This window comes from Tachysurus vachellii, chromosome 11 (genome assembly GCF_030014155.1).
Source record: "Tachysurus vachellii isolate PV-2020 chromosome 11, HZAU_Pvac_v1, whole genome shotgun sequence".
In the NCBI taxonomy this organism is placed as follows: Eukaryota; Metazoa; Chordata; class Actinopteri; order Siluriformes; family Bagridae; genus Tachysurus; species Tachysurus vachellii.
Window position 1 is genome coordinate 10,731,566 of NC_083470.1, and position 10,208 is coordinate 10,741,773.

Below are 10,208 nucleotides of genomic sequence, written 5' to 3' on the forward strand. Positions count from 1 at the left end.
AACAGCTATTAAACAAATCCAATCCCTTGTTTGTGGAATCGGGAAAGGCCACAGATCCACGTGATTGTACGTTCGATTGTGTGGATGGCAGGGAAAATCTAAAGAAAATTAAAGTTAGTGTGTGACTGATAATGTCTGGACAGAATAAGAAGACTTCACTTGCAATAGAGACCCTTACACGAGACTCTTGCTATGACTGACATTTAGCCATGTTGGAATTATACCTGATGGAAACAGCTTTTACAAGAATATTCTCAGATCCAGATCATATACTGTATATGAATGGTGTCAAAGGATTTGTAAACATGACATGCTTTGGACACACACAATTACACACAAACACAGCTGACCTTGTGCTCTGACACCAACTTCCAAAGTTGTGATATATGAAGAAAAAATTTCTTTATATGCTATAAAGTATATGTGACAAATTAAGACTTCTATTATAAAATTCACAAAATTCTATGAAGTATGTGTTAATTGTGCAATTAGAAATAGTCTGTTTCTCTGTTCTCTCTCTAAAATCTTGGTAACATTGGTTGCTATATGCTTTGGATAGATGCAACAGCTTTTTTTCCACACCATACAAAATGGGTAAATACGATATCAAATATTCTGTGCATGAATATCATTTTAATCATTGTTTCCTAAGTAACCCCATGTTGGTTGATGCTAAAGCAGAAAGCACAAACACAATTTTTTCTTTTCTTTTATTGCATAGCATAAATTCCTAGTATGTCAGGCTAAAATCTCCAAATGGGTACATAAACGGTTCTGAGGTCATTAAGAAGACATCAGATGTGTATAGTGCAAAAATAGTTTCTATTGCATTGTGGGTTGAAACAAAATGTTCACTTAAAATGCATCCTGTCAAAGCTTAGACCTGGTATAAACTGATAGAATAACTAATATGGAAAAACCCACTAGAGCATGAGTGTGAATTTTGTCTTCACACAACTATACTGGAATTGCAATGTCAGTTTGAGCATGATTTTATATAGAACAATCAGATAAACTAAAACTGTTACATGAGAAAAGGGAAAACGCTGAAAATGTATAAATTAAAAAGACCAACAAATAATGTTGTAACACAAGACACCTTCATTGGGTTTCTAAGCGACCATGCTTAAATGAATAGCTGTTAATCCTTTTGTAAACATTTCAAATACATTTCTGCTCACCTATGGTTCCAGTTAGAAATAATTCGTTTCCCAAAGGCACCAGAGTTAATATTATCAAGAAAATGCTTAAAACTAACAATAAAACCAAGCCTGAATTGTCCTTTGTTTTTCAAATCTGGAAAATGAAACTCCCAAAAGTTTGAAGCTCCCACAAATGAAAGGCAAACATGTACATAGAATAAATAACAAATATATAAAGCAAGAAAAACATCATAAAAACAACTGTCATCCCTTAAAAGGCATGACATATCACTTCAATCCCAAGAAAATGTATAACTTCCAGTCATGTGGACCATTTGCTTTCCCTGCTCTTACTAGGAGAGCAAATAAAACACAGAAATACCTGAAATTTGTTTGACCCCCAACAGTGAGAGCTTCCATGTAACTCCAATAACAATAAGCAGTAAACGCAAAGAATGACAATCCCATAATTCTAAAGCATTCATGACAAAATCACATAACGCTCAGGTACACACTACAACACCACACTCAGTTGTGAAGGCTAAATGCTTTAGCTTTCCTCATGCCAATCAACATTGGTGGTTTGATCTTTGGTTTATCTGCAAAAAGCTGTGCCTCGCTCTCTGTGTTGGGAAAGCGGCGAGAGTAGATGTCAGGATATTCCTTCTGAAACTGAGAAGACAATTTTTTTAGGACCCTGATGCATGTCTATAAATACAACCAACCATTCTGATATTTCCATTGTCAGCAAAGTTTAATGGAAAATGCATTTGTTGTATCATTACCAGTCTAAGTTTCTTCTTCTTCTCCTTGACCGACATGCCTTTGTCCTTGATGATGCTCTCCAGCAGCTCTGCAACAGCTGCTTGAGACAACGACAGCTTCTGTTCCTCAAACTCCTGAGTGCTGATCTGTTTGCAGAAGGAGTAGGATGGAAGAGGGTGTCTCTTCTACAAGGAGCAAAATGAATCAGATTAATGTACGTCTTAAATCGAGCAGAATCAAATCCTACTGAAGAGGCATCACTATTTTTTCAGTACAAGATAAAGCCTTCCCACTAAACAGAAGATGGTTCGTGTGTTTTATGTTTGCTTCTTGCACAGCAATATGATTATATTACTGTGCAGTACTGTACAATGGATTTATTCACAGAAAACTATATCATTTTATCATTAATATATCAAGTCTTTCTTACATGTGAAGCCATTTTAATAGACAGCTTAAATACTGCAGTATTTAAAATTTTTAAAAAGTAGCATTTAATCAGTAGTTAATAGTTAGTAGCTAATAATAGTTAATAATAAAACAGTAGTTTAAAAAGTAGCATTTAATCAGTAGTTAATAAAAAGTAGCATTTAATCAGTAGTTAATTTGTGAATTTAAAACTAGTTTGATACAAAAGCTTCTCATAGTGATGAATACACACAAACATTTCAGGAATACTTTCAGTAAGGATTCTGTTAGTTCATAAATAATGACATCCCCCCCCCCCCCCCGTAATTTTGCTATTCCTATAAATTTGCTATTCCTACATTAAAATAAGGAGCTCTCCTTGCTTCCTTTCATCACCATGCAACTCAGTAAATTCTGTTGTGCTTCATGCACCTCTTAGAGAACATTCCCACGTTCCCACGCACTTTACCCAGTTTATTGTGACTGACTCAGTGTCCGTTTTAACTCTATAAATCCTAACATCACAGCATTTGTTGTGTATGTTGTACTTTCTTCATTTTAGAGGAACCAAACATAAATGATAAATGTAGAACCAAGTTAAATTCTGTTCAGCCTTACTTTGCATTCATGCTTGGAGTCTGCAACCTGCAGACTACATCTCTAAATACTAGGTGTTTTTCCTAAAACTCCTCTCTATCACTCTATGGGTTACATGATAAAGGATTTCTTAATTTCATACAAATATACATTATAGACCTGCAAACTAATAGATGATTTAGAAACCTGACACCGGTCTCTTTTACAATCCATACAATATATAAATATTTCATTCTAATTCAGTCTGAACATATTTCTGAAGCGATTAAAAACAAAAAAAAGAGGAGATTCGTCACCTGGGATGTGAAGTAGGCGATATGTTGTTCAACAGCATTACGCAGGTACATGGGTACCTGGAGTACCTCTTGATGATGGTCTATTAAAAACGACAGCAGCCTGGTGGCCAAGAGCTCATCCAGATCTACTTCCTCCTCACAGCTCAACACACAGCGAGAGAAAGTTTGCACCATCTGCATGCGCACACAGAAAAAATGGGCACAAGAATATAATATGTTCATGAGAGGCAGAGAGAATGTAGCATTTATTTCATTTGGTATAAATATGATTAGTTAAATTACTGTAACAATGTCTGTGACAGGACACAGATGTTCCTTACCAGTGTGCGTGTACCGATGGTTTCATGCAACCGAGGCATGTCCACATTCTGGCTCATGCGTGAGATCATGCGCAGGAGCAGCTGCAGTTTGCGGCGAGAAACCGGAGGAAGGAGAAGAGTACAGAGCTGTAGTGCCTCGATGGCGAGACGCTCCAGCGCAGGCTGCAACAAGCCTGTTAACCACCCCAGTCGGAAGATTTACAGTAAAGTACAACACATACGGGCAAACACAAAAAGAAAATCGATAATAGCAATCTCAGTTTAGTCAGAGATTCACTCCATGCATGTCATTCATACAAACAGCTAAAAAATTTAAATTAAACCCTATATTTCAGCTTCAGACACACACGTCTTTTGGTTTGCATGATCTCTCTCCACAAACACACAGCTTTACAAAGGATTTCATGGGTTCTTTTGTATAAATGGAATCTTGAACATGAAAATTAAAATCATTTTAAAAACACTCTCACAGAGGATAAAAATATGTGTCCATATGATGTATTAAAAAAATGAAATCAGATGATTTACAAAAACTTTTCTCCCCAATACTCAACCCAATACCCGATCTGAAACCAGTTTTGAAAAATAACATGCAAAAGTGAGGGAAATAAAATTAAAAAGGTTAGATGCATGCATGTTAAAAGCGAGGTTATACACACAGCAATCACAAGCCACACCAACACAAGCAGAACATTCACAGTGCTGTGAACAGACACATGCAGGTCTTACTTTTCTCAGGACTCAGGCGACGTGCAACAGAAGACATTGAAGGACGAGACGGCGCAACAGGCTTGCACAGGTCCAGAGAGCTTTGACAACGTCTGCTATTGCTTGTCCCTTTGCTGACATCCAAGCAACTTCCATGCAAACGAACCAACCCAGGCGCTCTAAGACTAACAGTAGAGGAGGACAAGTCCGGTCTCATGGTAATTTCTGCTACAGGAGCATTGATGCTAAAGCAACTTGCTGACGTTTCTCTGTGCTCTAGTATATCAAGACAGTTTCCGATGCTTCTGGGACGAGGCCTAGCAGTTCTCTGACTGGAGGGTTGACATTCTGAGGACAGAGGAGAGCTTGAGCTTTGAGAAGTCTCTATACTTGGAATAGTCTCACTTGGGGAGGTGTTACAGGATATAGAGGAAGAGCCATCAGACTTTGTCTCCACATTTGCTTGAGAACTTCCTTCAGGGGAGGATCCATCAGTGCTGTTAGTCCTCAAGGATGCTAGACTTTCAGCAGACCTGAAGAGCTCCCATTTTGGGCACGAATCTACAGATTCATCAAGGATTCTTTCCAAAGAGCAACTCCTGCGTGGAAACCTGTTAGGTGGACGTCCAATGGTGCGCATCCTTGAGCCTGCAAACTGGGTCTTAATTTTAGTTGCAAACACCTCGTTCATAGGAGAGTCAGTCTCCTCAAAAGATTCCTTTCTTATCAAACTCAGCAAGAGGCATTCGGTGGATCTAAAAGCATTGGCAGTGTTCAGATGAGGGGCTTTAGCCGGCTGCGGACAGCTCAGCTCCTCCAGGTTTTTACGTTTTCCACGAGTATTGGGAGCGGTGGCATAACCGCACAAAACTAGCAAAGGATCAGACAAGACAACATCAACAACAAACAAGCAGGCAAGGATTGTGGGAGAAAAAAATGGGAAGAGTCATGGTACACAGGAGGGTTAGTCTTTAAAAAGTACACAATAACAAAAGCACCAGCGCAGGAGTAAACTGTTAATGTTGAACAACTTCAACTTTCTGTCTTTTAGTAAAAAGAGAAGTTGCTAATTACCCATTATTTCATTCCTCTCATTATAATTCTGTTTCTGTTATATTACCATTATTATTTTTTACATATGTCATCTATTTAATGTCACTGTCAAAAACTAGTGGTTGTCACTTAAGACTTTCTCAGGACTCTAAATGTTACTCTATACTCAATACTCTAAATGCTAATAAAGGAAATTTTCACCCTGAAACACGAAAATATTTGTGATGAGTTTTGCAACATTGGTGCTAAATTCTTTACACATGTGGAATTTCTGCTCGTCATCTGAGAAAGTAAATAAGAAGTTAAATGCAATTTTTTAATAAATCTCCTAACAAAACAAACAAGAATGAGGTTCTCTTCTCCCCCACCAAACATCAGCAATGTTAATCAAAGAAATATCAAGAACTGTGGCTTTGATTAAGGATAATGTTAACCAATACTTAATTTGATCAAATAAATCTTGGATGCCATTGGTAATAACATCTTACTAAATATTTATATTCGGGATGAATTTTTCCGTGAGAGTATAAACCAAACTGGAGAAAATTAGATTTCAATGTGATCCATTTCAAATAATATGAATGATGTCAAGACTGAAATGTAAAAAGGTCTTCCAAGATTATTTTAATGATCATATTAACAAAATGAGTATCATCTATTTTTACATGTGGGAGCTAATCAGCAGCACATGGCTGTATTATTATTATTTTTATTATTAAACATTACAAATTAATCCTATAATCAGAAAACATGTCTAGTGTGCAAGACAATGCTGGCGATAAAATGGCAAAAAGAGGAAGGGGCCTGGAATTTATCTGTTTAATTCTGCTAACTAAAAAGCTTCCAGATTGCTGATTTAGAGGAATGAAATTCTGATATATTATTTTCTTGAGTATAAAGCACCATTCTGGTAGTTTTCCCTTATTCTGCAAAAGACACAACAGACCCAACAGAACCATTTACAACTGAATCCAACATTGCAACCTATTTTTCAGATGGTACAGAAAAACAACTATTTATAAAAATCCCAATACATTTCATACATACCCAGAACATTAACAAACAATTCATAGTACTGAAAGGTCAGCATTGGCTGGGGAAGACAGTGGAAATAGTCAGACACTGATTTGAAGACATCCCTTTCAAAGCCTGGATAAGATGGCTGGTCAAACTTTGGCCCTTTTAAAATGCAAACAAGATACAAAAATGTACAAATATAGAATTAGAAAACATCCAGCATATCTCCTATAGCTGAACATTATTCAGTGAGTTGTTGACACGTCATGCTTTATATTGTACAAGTCAGATGAGACTACAGTCTAAAGAGGCATCACCACATAAGTGTAGGTAAATGTATTTCAGTGATTATTCTTGATGTGTGCACATAAGAGATTACAATTGCCATAATACTTACAGTTTGCAAGACACTTCATGGCTGACAAAACCCAGTGAGGCAGATCATCTGTAAATAAAACCATTCTGCCATATAGATAAGCTGAATCACATTACAAACTTGATCGCAATAACCATTCTTAAGCAATGGTATTTAAATATAGCACAGATTTTCTTACCCGTCTTATCCTCCAAGGTAACAACACCATGCTTGTTTACTTTGGTCATGTTATACATGATGAAGCGAGAAGTGACATCTGCTGGATTTAAAACATCTTCCAGAGATGGCAAACCCAATAACTTCTGCAAACTTAAAAGGAACATTTTTTTTATTCATTTTTCTATTTCTTACACATTCGTTCACAGACTAAATCACATTTTAATTGAATAAAAAACTAAAGCTTACTGTGTTAATGTTACGTTCTTCCAAATATCTTGAATTTCTTCCTCTGTGATTTCTCTACAGTGTGCAGCCTCTTCTGAAGAGCTGTTGGAAGTATCTTCTATAGCTGGAGCTATATTTTCCTTCAAAAAGCAACAAGATTTTGATTGTTGTGAAAACTATTTACATGGGAAGTCAACAAACCCACAGTCTTTAAACACTCACTTGGATTTCTTTATCAAATTTCTTGGAACCCCTGAATTTGAAGAAGCCCTCTCTGTCCTTCAAAGACAAACTCCTTTTCCTTGTGCCTTGAGACGTAGCAGGGATCGGCTTGAGTGGTGACGATGGTGGAAACCTGCAAAACATTTCAAGGCGTTAATCTGTTTATTAACCTTCAGTGACCTTTTTCTTCAGTTCAGGGTTACAGCAGATCCAGAGCCTGTACCACAAACACTGGCTATGAGGAAGAAATACGTGTTGCAAGGGACACCCATCCATCAGAGGACTCCAAGCACACACACAGAATCTAGGGATAATTTATTTTACCTGAAACATAGAAAGAAACCTGATAGCCTAAGAATCTAAAAATCAAGAGAACATGCGCAGAAACGCACATGGTGGAGTCATGGGGTGGCAACACTACCGACTGCACAATCATGCTTCCCATGCTAAGCAGAAAACCTTTACAGTGAGAACATCATGGCAGCAAGGACCCTGGATCAACCCTAAGCACAGAGGTTCTGTACGTGTTGAGTATGGCATGTTTTCCCTGTTTCATGTACTTTGTCTGAGCAAGTAAATAAACCGTCCCATGTGTAACTGAGGTGCGAGTGTGTGTGTACACTGTGCAGTGATGGACTGGTGTCTCATCCAGGGTGCATTTGTGCATCATAGTCTCCTGACACATTGCAACTCTGACCAGGATAAAGAGGTTAGTGAAGATGAATGAGATCAAATCCCAGAACTACCAAGCTGCCACTGATGGGCCATTGAGCTAGGTCCTTAACCCTTAACTGCTCAATTGTATAAATGAGATAAATGTAAATCACATTGGATAATGGTGTCTGCCAAATGATGTAATGTGCCTGAATGGAAACTGTGTTCAACACAGCCAATGTATTACCTGTAGAGTTGACTGTTGTCCTCAATGTCCTCCACACCACATCGTCCTTTTACATCTTCAATGACGTGATTTTTTAAGAACTTCTTTAAAAGCTGTACAGTCTGTTGCCTGGTGACATCGGGACCAAAGTTGCAGTTGTTCCTGAGGAGGTCGTGTAACCAGTCTACAGCTGCGGTGGCGGTGAAGCAGTTCGGATAAGCCTTCAAGTGTTGACGATGCTTCTTCACAGGCATCCCAGCACGGAAAAGCTTAGTCACTTCATTCCACTATTTAAAAAAAAAAATTAAGAAGTTTAGATTTACAAAGACTAAATGATGATGAGGACCTGGCTTGATGTTTTTTACGCAGTGACCCTTTACAGCACAACACCTTTACATTTTAGCTCATTTTTATGCAACTGAGCAATTAATTGAGGGTTCAGGGCCTTGCTCAGGGGCAGCTTGGTGGACCTGGGATTCGAACCCATGACCTTCTAATTGGTATTCCAGCACCTTAACTACTAAGCTACCACATCCCCCATACCCCAACAAACCCTATTACCACGTGCATAGTCCAAGGTTTTAACAGGACGTTTCATTCTAACTTCTTAAAAACAGCAAACATAAAAAAAAAAAGCATGCAACATAACCGAATCAGCGTGTTTACTTTCCTCTTACCAGTTTAGTGGCTCGATAAGGACCTGGTGTGATGATGTGAGAATCCATTCAGCCACTAAGACAAAAAAAGATCTTCAGGGACACATCCAGTAAAAGTCTAGGTTTGTTTTACGCACAATAAAGCATAGCAACTACAAACTAAAAGACCAAACCCACCGCTTGTTACTTAAACCATAAACACACAGTAACCGCACAACACGGCTGTTATTTTTCACACCGAACCAAATGTTTGAAAAGATTCCTCTGCGCACAAGTGCGCGCTGATTGGAGCGTTTGTTTGGACACGTCACCAAATTTCTCTCCCGTAGTGTTTGAACTCAAATCTGCCACCTGCTGGACGTATCGTGACTTACATTAGGGTAATAATTAAACGGAGAAACTTTTCCTGCATGTTTTTATTAACGTTGTTAGTTAATAATTTTACAGTCAGCTATTTGCGCAATAGCCACAATACACCACCAAGTTTAAGTTTTAATGGATGCTTTTGCTTTATTTACTGTTTCCAAGGCTGTAAAACGACCCATGAACCTTGGGAATGTAGCCTACATTTAGACTGGATGGTATTCATGTGTAGAAAATCCTGCAGACATGTAATATGTATTAGAGTACAGTGCCCGGTCTCTCCTGTAACACAAGGCACAAATCCAGGCCATAAATCATTAATTATTTTATTTCTCTATAATTAGGTTATAATCACGACAATGATAAGGAGGATACAGACACCAAACATATTCATACACCAATTCATAGTCATTCTCTGTAGAAAACGTAACAGAACTTATACATCAAATCCACTGTTTTCAAAATTACACCAAATCCACTGTTTTCAAAGCATTCAAAATTATATAATTATTACAGAATTATTCTACAATACATAGTTTTAAACTTTACATTTTTTTATTTTTTATATATATATATTTTTTTTTTTTTACCAAAAAATTAATTCCAGAGATCTCATCACTACATATTTATTTCATGTATATTATAAAATTATTATTATTATGTACTATAGTATTTTGGTTATTTATTGGAGCCATACAGCTATTTACCAAGTTGATATAATTTATAGGCTGACTTGTTTTTGAATTATGTGTAACATTTTAGGGACAATATCTAGGGACATTTTTATAAAACATTTCCCTCTTATTGCCTTCAGTGTAATGTTTCTCTTTATTGGATCTCAAACTTTTTTTTTTTTAGTCACTGACACCTTTAACAGTAAAGTAAATTCCAAGGAACCAGTCAGTATAGATTTATTTCCTGAACTTGTGTAAGGTCTAGAAGCACCATTAATTCTTACAAACTACACCTTTAAGTCTGCATTTTGTGATTAATTTTTAACCAACATATTTGTCTTTTACTG

The 10,208-nt window shown here is 37.2% G+C and overlaps 1 protein-coding gene across 2 annotated transcripts; it reads right to left on the reverse strand.

Annotated features, from left to right (window-relative positions):
• Positions 1-1,078: 1,078 nt before the first annotated feature.
• Positions 1,079-9,100, reverse strand: depdc1a (DEP domain containing 1a). Of its 2 annotated transcripts, XM_060882091.1 has the most exons (12): positions 8,846-9,100; positions 8,190-8,455; positions 7,289-7,421; positions 7,088-7,206; positions 6,861-6,991; positions 6,704-6,751; positions 6,337-6,468; positions 4,258-5,106; positions 3,529-3,701; positions 3,209-3,382; positions 1,928-2,092; positions 1,079-1,814 (listed from the first exon to the last, which is right to left on the reverse strand). In XM_060882091.1, exons 1-12 carry the CDS (start codon positions 8,891-8,893, stop codon positions 1,671-1,673), a joined length of 2,382 nt encoding a protein of 793 aa, XP_060738074.1. In that variant the 5' UTR covers positions 8,894-9,100; the 3' UTR covers positions 1,079-1,670. The 2 variants fall into 2 exon arrangements, with proteins under 2 accessions (XP_060738074.1, XP_060738075.1); XM_060882092.1 differs by lacking the exon at positions 4,258-5,106 and having other exon boundaries at positions 8,846-9,099.
• Between the last annotated feature and the right edge of the window lie 1,108 nt (positions 9,101-10,208).